This window comes from Uloborus diversus, chromosome 10, assembly GCF_026930045.1.
Source record: "Uloborus diversus isolate 005 chromosome 10, Udiv.v.3.1, whole genome shotgun sequence".
NCBI classification, from domain to species: domain Eukaryota; kingdom Metazoa; phylum Arthropoda; class Arachnida; order Araneae; family Uloboridae; genus Uloborus; species Uloborus diversus.
In genome coordinates this window covers 2,796,583-2,819,946 of record NC_072740.1, presented here as the reverse complement: position 1 = coordinate 2,819,946, position 23,364 = coordinate 2,796,583, and the positions used below count along the sequence as shown (strand labels likewise).

The window sequence follows — 23,364 nt, the reverse complement described above, 5'->3', positions numbered from 1 at the left end:
TCTAAAAAAAGTAAAGAAGGCGCATTTATGTCTATCCATTGTCATTTCATTGTCACATAAGTGCAGTGAGTACAGGGCGGTCATTCCAAGCTCGTCAGCTTGCGAGATCGAGATTTTCGCTCACGTGATCGGTTGTGACGTAGAAATGTCGCAAAGTAGCATTTTAATCTACTCGAACTTAGTTTGCGGTCAGGTTCGAGTACATTAGAATACTACTTTGCGACATTTCTACGTCACAACCGATCACGTGAGCGAGAATCTCAATCTCGCAAGCTGACGAGCTTGGAATGACCGTCCAGGTCACTCAACTGCGACAATAACAGTACGTCTCAAAAAAATAAAAAATAAATAAAAAAAATAAAAATAAAAATTTTCCGCATACTACTGTTCACTGATTTTTTCTTAGCTAATATAATACCCGATATACATTAATGACATTATATTAACTGCTTGAGCTTTTTAGTAGAAATTTATAGCGCATAAAGTATAGTCTTTTTCTGATAATTACGAAATCTTAATGATTTAATGATTTTGATTTCGTCATTTATAAGTCACTATGCACCGGGCATTCAGTTCAGATTTTCAATTAAAAATTCTTACATTTTTCTTTTTTTTAAATTCGAGATGTGCCGCTTTGCCACCGATTAATAAGCGGTACGTAAAACGGAATGCAGAAGTCGATTATAGTGGTGGTTGGCGTTGAAACTGCTATAAGAATTTGCTAATATTAATCCAAAAATGTGTATTATAAATGACTAACGCGATTGATGAGGGTTACAAAGAATAACAAGAGGTTTCGTCTATCGTTACTCACAAATAGAATACAAAATAAGACTGATAGATCCGAGGTTGAACTAACCTCAGAAAGTAATGGAACTAGAAGTGCAAAACTGAAATAGGTTTATGCTACGTATAAAGTTATACATTGTATATTTAAATCCATATAAACGACTTTTTGAAGATTGCTCGAAACACAAACTAAAAAACCAGCCAAGGGACTATAGCTATGATTTTTATTTAGGGTTATTGAATAATATAAGTTAATAATTTTGAAGGTGTATTCAAACAACAAATTGATTTAAGTTTCATTTCATAGAGTTAAGTTTATCAACATTTTATTATATCGTACACAATCATCCTACATACTAAACAAAAATATTACAACATAACATTTTGATATGGATTACTATAAATGAATACAGAAGAGATTTAAAAAAAACTTTAAGTTTCACTAAAATTCAATTATTTCCGGAAAGGTAATTTTTATCGTATTGAGACTGATATACTGTATTCGATTTAGATCACTTAAAATACTCGTGAACAGCTCATGAGAAATATGTTTAATATAAAAATGACGCATTTTAAGAATTGAACGCGCTCGACCAACGGAACGCTTTTTTTTTATGTAAGTTTTTTTTTTTGTTAAATCACTCCGGCCGCCAAAACGTTCCATAAGAAGTTCAGCTTCAAAAGCAATCATACAACACAAGAACAAAGTAATAATCAAATAAGCAAGTTTTTTTCACTGGAAAAAAAGTACAAAGGACAACGATGCCGAAGAAAAAGTAATAATAGGGAAAGATAAACATTTTACTTAATCTACGCAAATACAACTGAAAAGAGAAAAATTGTGTTATATAGGCCCGACGAGAGGTTATGTCAACGTAGTCCGAAACTAGGAGCCCGGCCTTGGGGGGAAGCCCGGCTTGGAGTGGGAGTATTATTAGTTTCATAAGTTTTGTGAGGAGGGAGCAGCTGGGCGACCAGACTGACAAGGATCCTTGGCGATTATATTTTATAATGACTATATAGTTTTTCGACTCTTACCATACCTACTCAAATCATCTATATATATGAAACGCTTAAAAGGTGGCACAAAATGATTCTCTATTTGTTTCTTTCCGTCGGCACCGATCAGCTTATTTACGAATCTCGATCAAGGGACTGGGAGTCCGTCGTCATTGTTTTCGGTATTTTTGCTGTGTATGTTCTTTGCTCACTCGCTTCTAGCGTTTGATTTGCACCTATCTGTCAGGATTTTGATTTTAGAATGAGTGTCTTAAAAGCACTTGAGTAAAAAAGGTGCAAAATGAGCCTATAATTGTTTCTTTTTGTCGATAACGACCAATTTATTTACGGATCTCGATCAAGCGTCTAGGCATCCGTCGTCTATGGCTTCGGCTATTTCGCTGTCTATGTTCTTTGCTCACTCGCTTCTAGCGTTTGATTTTCCCATATTTATTAGGATTTTGATTTTAGAGTGAGTGTTTTGAGAGTACGTGAATCTAGTTTACGAAGAAGAGAGTAGCGGGCTAGGGAGTCTTTAGATGAAAGATCTTAACATAGATCGGTCAGAAATGTTGCCGCTATGCTTAGGCACGCTAATGCAGTGTGAGCTACAAATTGAAAAGAGTGAATTCCCAAACTGAAACAAGTGTTTCCGAACACAATTTCAGAAGGATGACTGAAATTTGTGATTTTTGTTCTGCACTTTACTGGAGAAAAAAGTTGAAATCCATAATAAATACACAAAATACTGTCACGATGGTTAGGTGCGTCTATGGTTGTAAATTCAATTCAAAAATGTTTCCTTTGATACTTCTCTCAAAAAATGACGGAGTTGCATATTTATGCTTCATAATAATCTGTAATGCACGAGTTGCATGTAAAAGTAATTGTCCCTTTTAGATGTATGAAAATAAATAGTATTTCTTACAAGATTCACATTTAAAAAAAAAAACACTATACGTTTTTTAATATAAATACAGCTAGACTAACATTTAGTGAGCGTAAGCGAGCAGGAGGCTTACTAGTTTGTATTTAATTGATTTATGGCCTATTTACCCATTTTAACAGTGATTTATTTCTGAAACTAATTTTTTTTTCAATTTTGAATCGATCTCGGTTGATTGGTCGAATGAGAACAAACTGGAAATATTTGGTGTAAGGTAAGAATATAAGGTAACTTTTCTTCATTTTTTTTTTGTTGGTTCAGATGATTTTTATAATCTAGGCGAAAATCGATTTCTGGAAACTGGAAGGCAAATATGGGTTCCGCCATGCTGGAGCAGATTCCTATGACAGAAAGATACAAGAAATGGGTAGATGAAGTTTCGGAGCTTTTTGGAGGACTGGATATTTGTGCAGTAGAAGCTATTCAAGGCAAAGACGGCAGGGAACATATTATAGAGGTGAGTAAGAACAAAATTTATTTAATTATTGGCACGCTAAACTACGAGGCGTGTTTTTAAAGTAAGGTCCGTTTTGAAATGAAAAAAGAACGAGTACAGATAGAGCAAAGAAATTTATTGCACAGAAATCTACCACCCTCACGCTATTTTCCGACATTGCTCCCGTGATTTTCCAAGCATTTGTCATAGCATGGTACAGGTTTTTGTATACCTATTCGTACAAAGTTGCCGCCTGTGTAGTCAACCTTGAAGACTCTTGGGGGGGGGGGGGGGCTTTGGCTGGGACGTTTTTGAACATCCTCTGGTCTGCTCCCACCTCGCTCGCAGCAACTTTCATTTGTTTAGGCATCTAAATCATTTTCTAGGTGGTCTGTGGCACAACAGCAATCATGGGGTCAGAGAACATGTTACCCCATGGTTGACTACACAATTTTCTACGAATAGTTATTCAAAAACCTGTGCCACGCTATGACAAATGCTTGGAAAATCATGGGAGCAATGTCGAAAAATAGCGTAAGTGTGGTAGATTTTTGCGCAATAAATATCTTTGCTCTATCTGTACTCTTTCTTTTTTATTTCAAAACGGACCTTACTTTAAAAACGTCCCTCGCATGCATATAAGAATCTTCCTCGCTTAACCTTTCATGAAGCAAAACTTTTTCAAGTGCCAAATTAGATTTATTATTAAATACCGTTCTGCAATACCATCTATAGTAGGATCTAAGTTAAATTAACTTGATTGGCACGTTAAACTACGCATTATGTTTAGCACGAACCTTTTATGAGGCAAAACTTTTTCTGGTGCCAAATTAGATTTTCAATTAACAACATTTCTCGGATACATTTATGTTAGGATTTCATTTAGCTAAGTTTATAGGTACGCTTATATATATCGTATATATCACTCAAATGTTTGTGGAGCAAAGTTTCTTCAAACTTTGACTTCTTCAATTAACTATTATTGAAGAGTTCAATATGTAATACAAGAAACTCGGGAAGGCTCTGGATGAAAATTGTTCATTAATTCATGCTGATATTACTACTCCAGAGAAATATTTTCAATTAAACTATCATATTTAGCTTTAAAATAAATTTCTAGTATGCTGTATGCTTTTAGAATTTTTACCTTTAGAAAATAGTAGCGATATTTTGACCTTAACGTTAAAACGATTGGTTGGCTTTAGATAGGTAAGTCTGAATTTGTAACTATTTTATTTTTACTTGACCTGGCACATTGTACGAAAAAGTTTCGCATCATTTAAGGTAAGTCTCGTAATACAAATTTTTAAACCAAACCTTTAAGTCTATCTGTTGTACATGTTGTATCAAAGTTACGTAAGTTTCAAATGTGAAAATTATTTAAGAAAATTTCTTTGAATGCTACTAATTTTAAGAAGCTTGCTACTTTTCTTGCAGTACTTCTAAATGTAGTACAATTGAATGAATCCAAACTTGTGGAATATCATGATATTTTTTTAAACTGCTAAAACTAAGTACGTGCAAAGGAAATCATTTTAGTTCCGTTTTAACGAGAGAAAAAAGAAACACTTAACCAAATGCGGTTTAAATTATATTACCATTATTTCTAGCCGTAAACTTGTTCAGAAATTTCAGAAAATTCAGCATAAGGCATGATATAACAAATTTTCATCTTTAAGTGTGCTATTAATAACGCGATTAATTTGATTTTTTTTTTTTTTTTTAAAGCTTGGAAAGAATTACGAAGTTAAAAATCAATTAACTTTATAAAACGATATTTTGCTTTCAGATTTAAATGTTTTCGATTGGCATTTTTTAAACCAGAATTGTTTAGTTACAGTATTATTAGTGTTATTTAATATTGGTGTTCCAAAAATGTACTATCGGAATTGAAAAGAAAAAAAACGGACAGAAATGTTTGGATAATTCGCTATCTGCAGTAGGAATAACTTCTTCCGCTGATTTTAAAGTAATTTCATTTACTTACCAAATGATAATAAATAAATAAATTTCAGGAGACTGAAATCGGTTAAACAAGGTTCCGGCTAAAAGACTTTCGTATAATTGACGATATACTATACATTATACTGATAAACAGAAAGAGAAAATGTGGATTTTTTATTTTTTTCTTATGTTTTTTTCCAAGATAATACTTTGTTCCTTTTCTAATGTGTTTCACATTGCACATTAAACTGGTAACTCAGGTGTTTGCCTAGACTTCATAATCTTTGAATTGTAATAAGCTGTACTGCATATCAACATTTTCTTAAATCAGAGACAAGTTCTATTTTAAAAATTCCCGTAATGTGAAACAACGACTAACTAACATTAAAATTTCACGGTAAAACAACTCGCTATGTGTTATAGGAAAATCGAACTGTGTTTAATCTGACATTTTCAAAATTTTTCTCGATGAGTTTGAATATGTGTTGATTTTGTTTTTAATATAGAGCTCTAGTTTTATAGAAAAGTTATGATAAAGTTATCATAGTTAGTTATCATAGAAAATCTACTATTATGAAACCATTGAAGATTTTTCTATACTGAGCAATAAGATGCATATTTTTTTCAAAAGTAACCAATATGTAATTTGTATTAATTAGTTTTGATTAAAATTACCTTCTTTTAATTTGTTAATTATAATTAATTGGTCAGTTGATATAAAAATTCTTAAACTTTAAAATTGCTTCGAATAAATTACGAATATCCAAAAAAATATGTTTAAAATTGGACACATCTTAATGTATCATTTCAATACACTTCTACAAAAAAAAAAAGGCATTTAGAAATAGTTCAAAATCAAAATAGGAGCTATTAATAATGGCATAAACGCCGTGTTTTTTAAATAATATCATAAATAAGCCTTAAGAGTTAGAGCTGTGTTGCTTTAAAAGAAAGTGAAAACTAATGTCAACCCGTCTTGTTGAAATGCGAACTTGCTGAAACATAGTTTCAAATATACTTAATTTAGCAATTTGAATGCAAGCTACTTCTAAAACAAAATTTGTAAATAGCATACGTCAGTTTTATTGCTTATAATTTTAATGACCTACACTTGACAACATGTCAAGGTTTCAACCTTTCAACGACTCATTTTACCATTACTTTTATACAATTTTGTTAGTTTTCAGTTTCATGCAATTCTTGTCAAATTCTGCTGTGAAAAAAAAAAGAGTAGTTCTGCCATAGTTCAGTGCAGAATTAAGTGGCTGACGTTATACATTATGAGTTGCCATCATTCTTCGAAAAAATTTATTTACAAAAAAGGTTATGACCCTGACCAATTTCATCATGACCAGGTATCAAAGTCAATGAGAAATTTCAATTTTATGCAGAAAAGGGATTTGTCACGAAAATGTAAAATTAAGATTATTCTCAGTTTGATATCCAGAAATTAAATGTAATATAAATTTAACAAAAAACTGATTTTTGTGTTACCTCGCGCATGCTATATATCACTAAAAGTATTGTGACACATTCTAGCCCGAAAACTTTTCAGCTTTATTTTCATTCAGCAAAAATTTTCCGTAAAAAAAAAATAAAAAAAAAAAAAAAAAAACCTTAGTTTTAAAATGTAATATTGGTTCTGGAGTCCCCTATATTTCCAGTTGGGAAGGGGCTCGAAAGCTTTTCAGCTTTCTTTCATTCAGTTACACTTTTCCGTAAAAAAAAAACTTAGTTTTGAAAGTTTATATTGGTTCTGGCACCCCCTACAATCCCTACTGCCACGGTAAGAAAGGGAAATTTCTGAAAAAAAAAAGGAAAACAAGGGAAATATCCTAACCGTAATGGAGCCCGAATAAAAACAAAAAACCCGACTGCGTAGAAACCAAAAAACCTTTTTAAAAAATATAAGCTCAGTAGTTTAGAATGTTATTAGATACTACTGAATAACTGCACCAATGAAACGGTTTTATAATCGATACACACTTAACAGAAATCATAAATTAAAAAGTAGAATAGAAGGATCAACAGTCGGGGCCTGACCAATCAAAGAACCCCGTAAAATTAAATGGGCCCCGACTGTTGATGCATTTATTCTGCTTTTGAAATTATGATTCGTCTTATGTGTGTATTGATAATGAAAGTATTTTAATGGTGTAGTTATTCAATAGTACTTAATAACATTCTAAACTACTGTGCTTAAGCGTTAAGTGCCCTGATTCACGAAAAAAAAAAAACGAATGCAACACGTAAAAGATGAAAATCGAATTAGTAGACTTAGTAAACAAAACATTCAGGCAGTGAAAACGCTGCCTGAATTATTTGCACGCTAGGTTACACGCAGGTAGCGTGCGAAAAGATCCCGAACTGACAATATGGTGAACGGTTGTTGATATGGTGAATTTCGATTATTGTCATGTTAGATGACACTCCGGAGGTTAAGACAAATCAAATGACGTAAAATCATCAAAATTGGCCAAGGCATTTCCAGGAATCACTCATTAATTTGCCATAAAAGTCTACACCAAGTACAAATACCGTACTTGAATTGAATTATTTTCTTTTAATCGTTATTCCAAAAAAAAGTAATAGATTGATATTGTTAAAATGAAGACATTCGTCAATCAGTATCGCATGGCTACCACTTTTGTTAGCGGGTGACCACAGGCAAAGATTATGAGGCAAGTTGTGCCATGTAATTTTTTTTTTTTTGAAAGGGGGGGGGAGATGATTTTCGATTTTTTTAAATTTATTTATTGATTTATTTTTAAATTAAATCACTTGTTTTGTTTTATTCAGAAATATTTTATTTCATTTATTTACTTAGTTTGTGTGTCTTTGTATTTGTTTAGGTCATTGGCGCAGCACAGAACATTTTCTAATAAAATAATAATAAATAAAAATAAGAAATAAATAAAAAAATATCGTAAAAAAATACATAAATAATTTCAAAATAAAAAAGGGTTGAGATTTTTTAATTTTTTTTGGGGGGGGGGGAATGGGGCAACCCTGCTTGTCATCACAATTGCAGTGCACTTCTAATATCTTTCTGTTTGCTCTGAAGAAATGTTGTTAGATCGGAAAAATTGTAAAATGTGTGTGTGAGGCCCGTTAGAACAAAAACATGAGGGGTTTTTTTTGGGGGGGGGGGAGTAGGCGGCAGCTCGTGTTTATGCTCGAGGTGGCAAAACTGCTAGAGCCGGCCCTGACTGCCAATAATGGTTTAAAAAAAAAAAAAAGAAAACAATGTCGTTAAAGACTGGGTTCATTTCTTCATATTAAGTTCATTCGAAAATAAAAACATATGACGCTATAGCCAAAGCGTAATTGAATCAATAGTTATGTTTCATGTTTATTTATGTGTAAAGCATATGCATATACCCATTTTCATAATTGTTTTAAAAGAGTTGTTTTCTGATCCCAAAAATTACATATGCTCTCCTTCTCATTGTATTTTTTCTTGACTGTCAACAGATGGCGTAACCTTACAACTAAGGTTGCTTCAAGAGAGTCTTCGGTTTAAATATAAAACTAATGTTTTTTAGTAATGCATATCATTATTATATGTACAATTCTTCTTCAGAATTGCTTTGAGAATTGTAATCTTTTCCTAATATCCAATATATCGTATCCCTACAAGGAGAAATACATTAGCAAAAATGGAGGAAATCAGGGTCGGTTAGTTTTTAATGTCTAAATAAATAGTTCGTATTTAAAGTTCAAAAATATGTTCTAAATCATGAAATTTTAATGAAGTGTCATTATTGATAATATCGTTTTCACGCCACCATGCAAAAGTTGCGCAAGCTAATTTCGTGAAAGTCTTTGGATAAGAAAGAGCATTAAATTTAGTTTTTAAATCAATAGTTAGTACGTTTTCCCAAAATTTTCAGTTGTGTCACTTTCTTCGCAGGCGTACGATATGTGTTACGTTTTTCTTCTCTTTGAATTCTTCTTTTATTTTTCATAGATGAAACTAAGTTACATTTTCAGTGAAGCCCTACTGTGTGAGGGCTTGCAAAAAAAAAAATCCACATGTGGATATAAACTATCAAACTAGGACTGGAAATATGTGATAAAACCAAACGTTCAATAGGTTTAGCCTTTAAAACCACTCTCCCTGCGCCCCTGGAGTTTATCCTGTCATTGAAGGAAGTTATTTTCAGTTTTCGATGTTAGCGCCAGCTAAGATGCATTTAGTTAATGTTTTACAAATGAGGAAAACAGCTGGATTAGATAAGAAACTAAAAATCAAAAAGAATTACTTGTTAATTTTGAATAGATTTTTTTTTTTTTTTTTTTTTTTTTTTGCATAAATGTTAGACTTAATACCCTGTAGAACTGTGTATAACTGCTATAGAGCTTTTGGGTGATGACATTTTAAAACACTGCCGGCTAGTTAAAAAATTGCCTTTCTGTGATTTAAAAAAAATATTTACTCATCATTTATGAACGATAAATTATTTTAAAAATCATATTGGTGTAAATACAAGGTGTCAATAAAGAGGAAGATTTTTAAAAGCTTCATGAAAATCTGCCATGTTGATTCAACAGGGAACGACTCGAATGTTTGATATTATCTACCAGTTTAATATTTTGAAAAGTGCTTATTAATATAATATGTATGAATTCGCATGTCTAACATCCAGATAGTGATCTCATCTGTAGGGGATGAGGTCAGCATTGATAGATAATTAGGGCGGATAGTGGCGTCAATTTTTCAGGGTGAGTGTGTTTGTAGGGAAATTGAGTTTACGACAAGGGGGAGGGAGTGGGTAACAAGAAGTGCGACATCATGCATTGTTTATTAAATGATTCAGTAATACGACATGACTTCTGACAAAGGGGAAGGAGTTAAGGTGAAGTGAGACACTTTGTGAGAACAGGGGGTCAAATATGAAAATAAAAAGGTGTGACATCACTTATGTACTGCCCCATAAACTATTCTAAAAACACAATTTTAGATGATTTGTGGTCATATAAAGAGAAGAGGAAGTTTGAGGGCTCTCCCTGGATATTTTACGAAATTGAAATCTTAATTAAAAAACTAAAAACACGGTTTAGTAGCAAAATGAACTAAAACGTTAAAAATAATCTTTGCATGACAAGTATATGAAGTAATTGACCAAACCCTTAACTTTACTGAAATAAAAAAAAGCGTGGAGGGAGGGCTGCCTATTTACATTTTTGCATGGATAACAAATGGAAGAAATTTAAGACAACTGAAAAGAAGCCCCCCACGCTTTTTCTATTACAGTGAAATTAAGTGTCTGGATGACAAGTATGTAAAGTAATTGACCAAAGATTATTTTCAACTTTTGAGTTCATTTTGCTACAAAAGCGTGTTTTTTTAGTTTTTATACTATTATTGTATTTATTTCTAAAAATATAAAATCCTTATTGTTTTTTTTTTTTTTTCAAACAAGATTTAGATACTAAATATTGCTAACACGTGTAACTCTTAAATGGAATCTTTGTGCGTGTGTTCGATTTTTATATTGAAATGTATATTCTATTGCATTACTTGCATCAGACATTTTGAATGCTTTCTGGTAAATTCATGTGCAAACATTGTTACATTCCGCAACTCTAATTTGTACGTTGTAAGTAATTCTAATAAGCCACTGGCTATTTGTCCAAAGAAAAGTTGTATCCACAAACATACAAGTTAAGCTAATAAAAGCGTGTTAATTAGAATGAACTATTAATTTATGGTTGATAAATTAATTTGATTACAGAATATTGCATTTTCATCGGGTCTGAGGTTACATTCCAAATTTTAAAAGAATCCGATCACAAAAAGTGGGCGAAAATTGAGTTGCAAGATTATAAATTTAGTTTCGGTGTAGATGGTATTAAAAGGCACGCCCAATGATTCCCGGAGTTGGACGTCAGCGAAGACCCGCGACTTAGACCGCTCGACTACGAACGTTCCTAAAGTGGTGAAATGTACTAACACTAATAAGCCACTAGCTCTTAGTCCAAAGGAGAGTTACTCACAAACATTCAAGTGAAGCTAATAAAAGCGTGTTAAAAATGCAATTGCAAGCCATTGTTGGATATGTTTCGGGATGGGATGATGTTCAGGAAATTTTTTGAAATTTGAAGTTATGAAAAGACTATTTTAGATGATCATCGATGATATTAGAGAAAGGGGAATTCGGGGGCTCTCCTCTGCAATTTATCCAAATTGAAAGTCCCAGAAACAAGTCTTTTAGTGATCTTAGAAAGGGAGGCAGTTTCTGTGAATTAAAAAAAAATAATAATTACTCATCATTTATGAATGATAAACTATTTTAAAACTGATATGCGTGTAACTTCAATGTCAAAGAGGAAGATTTCTAAAAGCTTCATGAAAATCTGCCACGTAAATTCAAAACGGGACGACTCAATTGTAATGAAAACAAAAGTCCTTAAGTGATGTTAGGAAGAGTGAGGCAGTTTCGGGGAAGCGCCCTTAGAATTTTTTCGAGATTGAAATTCTAAACACTCAATTTCAGACGACCTTCAAAAACGTTGGAGGGCTTCGAAAAGGTTCGGAAGCAGCATTCCTCTTCAGTAGGCTAACTTTGATAATGTTAGGTTAAAGAATGGAGCTCAATGAGTTTCAATGATGATGGGGGTAAGTGATCGGTGGCACTCCGCCAGAAATTTTTTGTAATTGAACTAAATTTTGAGCCATCTTTGAAGACGCATGGAGGTGAGTCAGGATTCAAGGCAATATTATGATCCCCGAAGAATATTTTGAAATTGAACTTCCAAAAACTCTATTTTAGGCGACGTTCGATGCTCTTAGGGAAAAGATAAGAAAATGATTCGGAAATGATTCAGAACTCCTAAAATCGAAATTTTAGTTTTATTTAAAACTGCAAGGCACTCCGGATATTTTAAAGTTGAAGCTAAAATAGCAGTTTTAGTCCATCTCGCATGACGTTAGGAAAAAGGATGTAGTTCAAGAAGTTCCCCAGAAATTTTTCGAAATTGAAATGCTAAAAATCCAACTGTGGACAATCTTTGATGACGGTAGAGCAAGGATGGCTAACCCGTGACATGTGTGCCACGGTGTAGCATGGCGGAGTACAGAGAGAAACACTCGAAGACTTATTGAAAATTTCCAAAAATTGAGAAATTTATATTGTTTTTAGGAACTTAGTCCAACTCCGTAAACCCTACTCATATTCTAAGAAAACATTTAAAATCTTACTTGTAATTAATTTTTACTTAACTATAAATATAATATAATGATCAAAATATAGTCAATATGATGATCAAAATATAATCAATATAATAGCTTTACCAAGAAATACAGTTATGTGTCGCTTAGAATGACATGGGCGAAAAGGTTGGCACACAAATCATCTGAAGGACAATATTAGAAATTCTGTCATTAGATTCGATTGAAAACTGATATTACAAAGAATGCTCAGTTAAGTAGCAATACGTTACGCAAATCGTAATTTCTATATTGACGAAGAACTTCTGCATTTGCGCCAATTAGTTTCAATTACAAAACAGGACATTTTTAAGGAACTTAAAATTACAAAATTATATATTGTTTTTACACATGAAGTCCTTTGCATGTTTGGCAGTATAAAATGTTTTGTTCAACTGCTTGAAAGTTTTTTGGGTTGAAAGTTTTTAAGTAAATCATTTCATTACCAATCAGTAAGCAATTTTTTATAAGGACTTAAATTTATCTTCCGTTGCTGACCCTGCAATGCGCCGTCAGAGCAAATTATAAGGTCTAGCTCGTATTTTTAAAGTGACGAGCTTTTCCTGTTCTGAGCTTCTCCACGACTCTGGCTTACATGCAAAAATGGGCTATTTCAATCAAAATCACATAATCAGCCTACAAAAAGCATCCCCCCCCTCCTTCCATTCTTCATTATGACAAAACAATTGAATGTGGCACGCAGAAATTCTCTCTAGAAAAAGTTGCTCTCTTCCCAAAAAGCGTTGTCCTCCCCTGCGTTAGAGGAAGAGATAAGGGTAATTGATTTTTTTTTTCTAATTTGTAGTTTTAAAAACTAAAATTTTGATTCATTTGTACTGATATTGTTGGGAGGAGAAGGGATCCGAATATTTTGAAGTAAAGCTAAAACAGAAAGAGTAGGCCATATTTTATGACGTTGGGAGAAAGATTAAGGTTAAGGACTATCCCCAGAAATTTTTCTCGAAATAGAAGCTCCTAAAACTCTCTCTCTAATTTTTAACTTTTCTTCTATACATAGTACATTTCGGCGACACCTGACACATGTACTTTTCTTCACTTAGCTGTAATTTGAAAATTTTTGTGATGATATTTTTTATTCAAAAATTGAAAAAATGATTTGTCGGCGGTTCCTAAATTATAGTGCTTTTTTTATCCAATCATTTGTTTCTTCCGAACTAAGGACTTTCACCTGTTCGCGAAATTTGGCGACATTTAGCAATTTTTCGCCAAATTTGGTGTTAAAAATAAGTTGCCAAATATTACGCCAACTTAGCAATATCTCTTTAATTTCTCGCCAAGTCCATAGTAGCCACTCCAAGCAGATATGACATCACCATCGTGTAATTCGCCGCAGGACCCGAACGTTACCGTCGAGCTGAATCTAGTCAGAATAGCTGCTAGAATAATGCCTATATTTTATAACATTACTGACAAGTAACCCTTACATGAAAAATGTTTAATAGTTTATACGGGGTGTCCAAAAGTAACTTTTCCTATATACGGAGTCCTAGCGGCCTATTCGCTGAACCTATTTATATGCGTTTGAGATTGGTGATTTTAAACAACGCAGTGATCTCCTGGCTGCGGTTCCAGTGATAGAATCTCAAAATTTTCAAATGACAACACCCACTTTTTCCTTGTTCAAATTGATCAGTGTATTGATGAGCCAGAAATGGCATTGTGACAAAAATTGTTTGTTTGAAGAGTTAAGCACCAACTGAAGAAACAATTTTCCACTCTGCATTTTTAAGATTTTTTTATTAAGCTTTGCACATGGTGTTTAGTGGTTGGTGCTTCTACTACTGTCTTACCCTGTAAGTTATGCAAAATGCTTCTCTTTACTTTTCGATTGTCACTAGGATAAACAATTTTCATAGTTGCAGTTTTTGTCACACGCCACTCGTTACAACGCAATTTGAGGTTTTTCAATACGCGGATCAATTTGCGCAAGAAATATGTGGGTGTTGCAAATCGAAATTTCCAAAATTAGAAAACTATAACAAAATCTGTGTTAGTACTGCTTTGTTTAAAATTTTCGCAATTAGGAGAACATCTGTTCAAATAACCGTATTACATATTTTGGTTCTATTGATTCAGCGGACAGGCGGCTAGTCAATTACTTGCAAAAATCTTAAGTAGCATTATATTTTTATTTTAAGCTAAAAAATGTTTCTAATCACTTTGGTTGCGAGAAAAAAAAAGCTTTTAAACCAACATAAGTTCATTACTTGATCGTTCTGGTCAACTACTGGCATTAATTGCATTTTAGACAACCAGTAGTTGACCACCAATCAATCCCAGCATAAATGATCAGTAAACTGATGCAATTTTTTTATTTACTTAGTATAAACATGGATGATCAGCATATATCAATAAATCAACCTGAAGAATTTAATTTAACGTCGAGGAATACGATTAAATATTTTATTTCATGACAATTCTCACTAGTAAGAAAAGTGATTTTCTTGAGATTTTTTACATGTCTTTGTAATTGTACCGTCCTAACTTCCGATCAAAACTTTAGTTACAACTACAAATTATAAGACAACACCTCGTGGGATGCTATAAATTATTTCCACAGCAATCAGATTAAAAATATCTACTTATTTATTCTTGTATTGTACATATATGTGGTCGAGTGGTCAACTACTGGCAAATCACCCTATAACAACCTTTTATGAGCAAGAGTTAAAAATTTTCATTTCACTCACAAACCGAAATTTTCCATCAATACGTAAAATCTCGTCAAAATAGTGAATACAGGACAAGCCTCTAAAGTACCAAAAATTATTACCCAAGGAAGCGTACGCAGTAAGTGAATCAGGTTCTGAAAATCATCTGTCTCCAAGCTAACATTGGCAGAAGCGCCATCTAGAAACGAGACTTCTAACTATATATATATAAACCTAACCTACACGTAAATATCCGACAGAACGGAAATTAGAATTTTCAAACAGATTAACTTTAACTCCGCCGAGTTAAAATAATTCATCATCATAATTGAGTTATAAAAACGTATTTTCACAAGTAACTCGACAAATCTAAATTTTTTAACTAAAAATTATCATTTTGGTTGTTAAATCTCAATCATCATTTAATTTCTACCAGTTTTATTTCGCTTGCAATATAAAATATATTCGATTACGCTTTTTCTAGAATCAACAGTTTCCTCAGTATATGGTCTTCGTGTTATTGCGGGAGCGAAAATATGATTTGCACCTGCTTAATAATAAAGAGGTAGGTCAAAGCAGGGACGTGTCATTGGTTTGGCGGGTGCCAACATTGACTTCTATGGGGCGCACTTCAGAATAGAGGGTTCCGATTAGATACCCTTTATGTGGAGGGAAGCCAGGCGCGGGATGTCCCGCTAGCCCGTCCCAAGCGGTGTGTGTTTTCTTTACTTTTTTTTCTTTTGCGCAAACTTGCGCGACTTCATTTATCTCTTTAATTTTTCATTTCGCCCTTGAACCTTTTTTATTTTATTTTGTTTGCCCCGTCGAACGTGCGCGTCTTTATTTTTAATTTCTTTTTACTTCCTTTTTACATAAAAGGAAGTATTGTATTCGCGAAAAAAAAAATCACTCAAAAATCGACCTTAATTTCCATTTTACTCACCCCCGAATGAATGATGAGTTTTTTTTTTTTTTTTTTCGACTCTACCACACATAGAAAGGTGCCTAAGAACGTATAGACACGCGAAATATCCATTTTGACGATTTCCGAGTTAATTACAACGAGTTTTCTCGGGACGTCTGTATGTATGTGCGGATATGCGTATGTATGTCGCATAACTCAAGAACGGTAAGTCCTAGAAAGTGGAAATTTGGTACGTCGACTCCTAGTGGGGTCTAGATGTGCACCTCCCCTTTTTGTTGCATTCGGGTGTTTCTAAAGGAGTCTTTTGCTCCTTTTTGGGGGAAATCATTGTTAATTTCGATGTAAACTCAAGTGGTACTATTATTTGGCGGGCACTTGGCGATATATCGCCAGTCTTTTGGTCGCCAAGTTTTGTCGCCAACTTGGCGACAAATTTGTCGATTTTTTTCAAAATCTGTTTCAATTTGGCTGCGGTTGATGATATCTAGAGAGTAAACTAATGAATCACATTAAAATTGCCAATAATGGGGAAATGACATTAAATTGAAGTAAAAGGAAGTCATGTGAGGCACACATCAGCTCGTTTCTTTTATTTTTCTGCGGCCTCTAAACTGAGCGCCTTCGTTTTTTTAACACCCTCAAACCCGTGCGCCATCGGTTTTGTTGCAACCTTAAAACCTGTGCTCCCTCGATTTTTTTTTCATCACAATTGAGTTATTAAAACGTATTTTCACAAGTAAATCGACAAATCTAAATTTTTAACTAAAACTTATCATTTTGGTTGTTAATCTCAATCATTTAATTTCTACCAGTTTTTCGTGCAATATAAAATATATTCGATTACGCTTTATCTAGAATCATCAGTTTCCTCGGCATATGGTCTTCGTGTTATTGCGGGAGCGAAAACAAGATTCGCACCTGCTTAGTAATAAAGAGATAGGCCAAAGCAGGGACGTGTCATTGGTTTGGCGGGTGCCAACATTGACTTCTATGGGGCGCACTTCAAAATAGAGGGTTCCGACTAGATACTCTTTATGTGGAGGGAAGCCAGGCGCGGGATGTCCCGCTAGCCCGTCCGCAAGCGGTCCTATACGCCCTGTGTGTGAGTGTGTATGTGTGTGTTTCTTTATTTTTTTTTCTGCGGCTTTAAAGTTGCTCGACTTTGTTTATTTCTTCAATTTTTAAACTCGCCCTCGAATCTTTTTTTAATTTAATTGATCAATCATGAGTTGCTTATTAATTTCATTTGAACTTTTTGAATGACGTTCCTATGATTTTATTTTCACCCCGCCTTTCTCTGCAGCACCACCGTCGACCGGCCTCTCCCGATGCTGCTCCTCTAGCGAAAACCGTCTTTAGTTTGCGTCCATATCCTACACACTGTTGCACACATACACACATGAATGCCTACACACTGTCGAACACATATACACATGAATGCCTACACACTGTCGCACACATATACACACACATGGCCACATACACACACGCGTGCGCACATACACATACACACGCCTACATAAAGTCATACTTGCCTATATCTACACACACGCCTACACAAAGACACGCCCGCCACATACACACACACGCTCATGATTGCGAAAAACGTAATTTTCATTTAAAATGCCAAAATTTCAAATTTTTTTATTTTTTTTTCGCCCTCGATTGTGTGCGTCTTTGTTTTTCTACCCTTCTTTCTTTCATTTTTCTGCGGTCTCTAACCTGAGCGCCTTCGTTTTTAAAACACCCTCAAACCCGCTCGACTTCGGTTTTGTTGCACCCTTAAAACCTGTGCTCCCTCGATTTTCCCCCCATCATAATTGAGGTTTAAAAACGTGGTTTCACAAGTAACTCGACAAATCTAAATTTTTAATAAAAACTATCATTTTTATTGCCAAATCTCAATAATCCTTCAATTTATACCAGTTTTCTTTTTGCATGCAGGTGAATTCCAGGAAAAAGGGGACACGACACTTGAATTTAAAAAAAAAATAACATTCTGTCACTTGTCATATACCATTCTCTTCAGAAATTAATTAACTTCTTGAATATTAACTTGTTTTTTCCCAATAATTTGATGACTTTGAGAAACTTAAGTGCAAAATAGAGTTTTCTCTTTATGTTTTTACAGAGCAAAAAAATCTCTTTGTTACGTACTGTAATTTCAATATATTTGTTATCAGCATATAATATTTAGGTCAACTTTTATCTTTTGAATATCTAGTAAAACTTTTCGGTAAGTAATTTAATTTTTTTTTTTCAACCATGAAATAGGTCTATTACTAAGGCGGCAGTTTGATGTCCTTCCGTTACCAAAATACTACATCTCCGTTAGTTCACCAAGAACCTATTGGGTATAGAAACTAATGTTTTTTAATGCAAAGCAGAATTATGTTCCTTGTCAAGGTGGATCTGTTAGAATTTTAATAGATTAAATTTACATGGTTTTTAACGGTAACAGAAGGACAAAAAAATACGATAACGGAAGGGCATTTATTTATAAGCTGATACAGGGTAAAATTTTAGCATGCTATTGGAAAACAATCTATTGTTAAAAGTTAGTAGTCACATTTAAAACATATGTAAGTAATATTTATGCAAAAACAATGTGTGCTTTAATTTCAAAAATCAACTTTTATTTAATTTTTTAAAAAAATGTTTTGTGATTTTACTTACTCTAAAAAATCATGAAAACTCCACTTAAAAGTTCCTAAGCATGTGAAAATCATTTCGGTATGACATATTTGTAATATGACAAGCCAATTTAAGCAGAAACAATTGCTTACAAACTTGATATTTATATTGGAACAATACAATATTGAAACTGCTTTCAGATTTGTTAACACAAGTCACGGGAAAGCATTGGTCAGAGTATTAGTTCATTTTTTAAACATACTGCGAAGAGATCAATGAATTCAAAGATTAATTTTCAAACGGATGGAGTAATATCCATTCTTATACTGACACACAAAATATGCATTATTTGAACCCTGTAAATAAAGTCCCCCTGAATAAAGTCAGTATTACAATAAATCGAAGGAGATTTCACTTCAGACTGACAGTCAACAGACTGACAGTTACAAATAATATTAAAAAGAAGATACAGCTGAATCAAAAGCACCAAATAATGAGAATATGCGAAAGGATTCATAATATTTGGACAATTTTTGTTAGTTGAATGGAAGGGAAAGAAATTTACAAAGGGCAATGTTGGACAGGCACTTCATATAGAAGATGGAGTAAAAATATCTTGTTTGAGAAAGCTTAATAATTTGGGAATGATCTTTGTATTCCCTGACAAAGAAGATAAATGTTCTATGGATTCTGATAATATGAGTATTTCAAGAATTTTCAGAATTGTAACAGATGACTCAGGTATTAGAGGTCATTGTTTCAGATTGCTGTATTAGCTGAATAAATGTTTGTAAGTTGAATTTTTTCAAGTTAAATTGTTTTCGACTTCTTGTCCTTCCGTTACTGTCCCTCCGTTACCCTTAACAAATACATAATTTATGCGCTTAAAATAACTATTTTTTTAAATAGGTGAAATTTAATGGTTGAACACTCCTGTTATGTGCTCTAGTTTTTATAGAATTTTCCCTTTTATAGTTTGGCTGAACTTTTGAGAAGAACATGATTGCGTGAAAATCATGTCGCAAAAATGTCCTTCCGTTACCGCTTTTTAAATTTCATTTAAAAGAAAGGTTACTGGCAAAAGATTCCTGACTATTACTTTTTTAGCAACTTACTATGATGTGTATAAAAGTCGGTGCATCAGTTTTTGAAAAAAATATATTTTTTGAAATGCTCACAGACAGAAATACATTATAAATACTCTCCTTGGAAGAAACCTTTAGAGCAAATATCGTATGATACCTATGTAGGATACTCATTTTTGTATCTAAGTATCAAATAAATATCTCCACAACGAGAGCTAAACAGCTTATTTGAATGTGATATCCATGTTCAGCGAATCACGTTCATTCAAAATTGAGTAATTTTCCTTGAAAACCAATTTTGTCCTTGTCTAAAGCTTTTATCAATAAGGGAGAATTATTGTTTTCCTGATACATTCTAGTTATGGTAATCATCTTGTTCCATATTTTCCAGGTGAATACGTCTTCAATGACTCTTTTGGGAGAAACACAAGAAGAAGACCGTCGTCTAATTGCAGATCTAGTCGTACAGCGTATGCAGACGTACTGCAAGCCAGTACTTGCGTGAGTATCTCAATGTTTATGAGGATACACGTGTTGCATTAATATGACAAAAATACGAAACATAAGCTCTCCAAAAACGCGAAATTTGTTAAAAATAGAATTTCAATTTCATGTTGTTTGTACCATAAATTGGTGCACATATTCGAAACTGCCAGCATGGTGCAACCAGCTGCTCCAATATTTAGTTCTCTGCTCTAGCTGCTAAAACAACTAAAGCCGGTAAACTAACCAATTAGAAAGCGTTTAGTCACTGAGGCCAAGTTTTTCGTTGGCTGGAAAATAGACGTTCAAATATCACAGGCGGTAAAACATGTAGACACCAATTCTTTGATCCCGAGTCCGAATCCTTTAAATACTAAAAAATTTGGAGACATGCTAAACAGTACAAGAAACTGGTGCACGAAAAGTGAGGGGGTGTCAAAATAGGAGCAGGGACGGCAGGTTAGGTGCTCCCCCCCCCCCATTTCATGCCGTAAGAGCAGCATATGTCCATTCTTCCAAAAGTTAAGAAGAAGACAAAGTAAAATTTCACATCAACCAGCTAATGTTTCTAGCAGAAACACATAAATTTCCAAACCGTATTTTGCAAAATTAACATTGTGGTTGCTGAAATATTCATGTAGTCCTTTGGGGCAGAAATCTTCGGATGAAAGGTTGGAATGTAGAAATGTTTTTTGTGTTTGAGTCAAGTTTCTTAAAAAATGAGTACTGAAATATTCAAGGCCCAAAAAGTGAAAAGAAATAGATATATACGTATATTTGCATTTTTCAATTCATCAATATGGTTAAGAATCTTGGTTCTAAATTTTAAATCTAACACTAGTTAGTTTTATGCTTTAGATACCTTTCAAGTTTCCTGAACTTTATCAGCGAACATACTCGACAGCCGAGAAAGAGCCGCGGCAAGGTCTCTCACATTACATGCATAACACGAGAAAACCTCTCAACAATTGACATGTTTTGAAAACATTGTGCCCAGAAGTAGTACACTCTCCTGTTTGAAAATTGCAACACCACAAAGGACTTACGCGAGTGAGCTGAAAATTGCAGGAAGTTTTAAGTAGGGCATGATATACAAATGATTAGAATTGCAGACCGGTAGCGCATGCGTATGCTGAGCAGCTCCCTCTGGAACGGCGGATCGAACCGAATATAAATAGACGGCTGTAGCAAGGCGTGTATGATTATCGGTAGTTATATGCTGGAGTAAACGTTAACTGAATCTTTACTATGCCTCTTCGACGAAAGAATGCGAAATTTAGGCAAATTTCGGAGTTTGAACAGGGCAGAATCGTCGGCCATCGTTAAGCTGGATTGTCTTATCGTGCAGCAGCTTCTCGTGTGCAGCGTAACAGCAGCAGCACAATCATGCGTGTTTGGAAGCAGTGGACGGACGAGGGTCGGACAGCTCGGAAATCCGGGAGTGACCCCGAAATGTGACGTCAGCTCGCAATGACAGACACCTGGTGCGTATGGCGCTGACGGACCGCACAGCGGTCAACAGCTACAGGTGTTTCATTGTGTGCTTCATCAATTTGGAGACGTCTGCTGCATTGCGGGCTGCACGCAAGGATTCCTTTATCCAGGATTCCTCTCACGCAAAACCTTCGCCGCCTGCGGCTACAATAGGCCAATGTGCATAGTAGCTGGCGTGCTGATTGGCAGCAGGTCGTCTTTTCTGACGAATCCCTGTTCAATTTGTGGCACCATGATGGCCGAATTTCGTGTCCGGCGCTATGCCGGTGAACGGCACATTCCGGAGTGCATTGCCGAACGCCACAGTGAACGAACACCCGGAGTTATGGTCTGGGGTGCCATAGCATATCATGGACGATCACAATGGTTACGAATTGTGGGCAATTTGAACAGTACCCGATACTTAAACGAAGCTTTACAGCCCCAAGCTATTCCTTTCCTGCAAAGATTGCCAGGGGCTGTATTCCAGCGGGATAATGCCCGTCCACATGTCGCCAGGACTGTCAAATCCTACCTTGATTCGCAGCAGGTACAGCTTCTTCCTTGGCCTGCATATTCCCCGGAAATGTCATCGATTGAACGTGTGTGGGATTTCGTTGGGCGGCGTCTCACTCGTGATCCTTGTCCTGTTGCTTCGACAGACGAACTTTGGTTGAGCATACAAACAATATGGAATACTCTTCCGCAGGCAGATATTCAAACTTTGTTTCATTCCATGCTGAGTTGTGTAGCAGCTCTTATTGCGGCGTGCGGTGGCCACCCAAAATACTAATTTCTATCTCTTTTTATTGTTTGTTTGGTTTGAAAATGTAATCATTTATTTGTACCATTACCACTCAACTGTGTATTAAATTTCAATCAACTATGATGCTTCCTTCATGGTGTTGCAATTTTCACAAACAGGAGTGTATATTTAAATATAGTCATTTATTATTAATACAAATCATCACTGATATAGAATGTAAGACCCAAAAACTTAAGTCTGAAATTTTACAGAGTTTATTTTATTCGTCAATTAGTACTGTAACATTTCAAACATCTTTTTTTTATTTAAGAAATATTTTCAAGACACAAACTCTCTAACGCATACAAAAAATACTTAAAGATTTTTGTTCAGGGGGACAAAATTTCTAAACCCGGTCGAGGATACAGAGATTACATTGAAAAAAACCGAGAAGATAAAGATTTAAATACTTTAATACCGCTCCATATTTATATAAGCAGCCGACGAAGGCGACTACTTAGAGTAAACTAGTAAATGTCATGAAAAGCGAATCAGTGGCGGATGGGGCCACATGAACCGGCCCTGGTATTTACAGGTTAACCGGCCCCTCAAGACTTGCGCCTTGAAGAGGAGACGCTCCCACCGTCCTTGATTTTATTTATTTATTTATTTATTTATTTTTTTCAGATGTAAAAGATAGAGCGGATACATCTTCTAGTTTTAGTTGGGAGTCACCATTAGAATTTCAGTATTCAAATTAGGAGAACTGCGTTTACGAATGTGAAGAAAAAGAATCAATAATACGAACACCTGCTACCTGCATAGTAAAAATTAATATTCTTGCTGACGATGGGGGAGGGGGGTTTCGGGGGCACTCCCCCGGAAAATTTTCAAAATTATAGCTTCAAAATCGCATTGTTAGATTTATTAAATGATCTTGGGCGATGTTTGCCGGCGGAAGCATTTGGAGAATTCCCCCAAAACTTTTTCAAAATCAGAGCTCTAAAACGTATGCGTAAG

At 34.5% G+C, this 23,364-nt stretch overlaps 1 protein-coding gene across 1 annotated transcript in view; it reads left to right on the top strand.

Moving 5' to 3' along the window:
- The window catches only part of LOC129231624 (synapsin-like), a 47,363-nt gene that overhangs the window by 6,934 nt on the left and 17,065 nt on the right, over positions 1 to 23,364 (top strand). The window contains exons 3-4 of the mRNA XM_054865989.1: positions 3,014 to 3,191; positions 20,035 to 20,144. Of these exons, the coding sequence (XP_054721964.1) occupies positions 3,014 to 3,191; positions 20,035 to 20,144 (288 nt within the window). The remainder of the gene's footprint in view (positions 1 to 3,013; positions 3,192 to 20,034; positions 20,145 to 23,364) is intronic.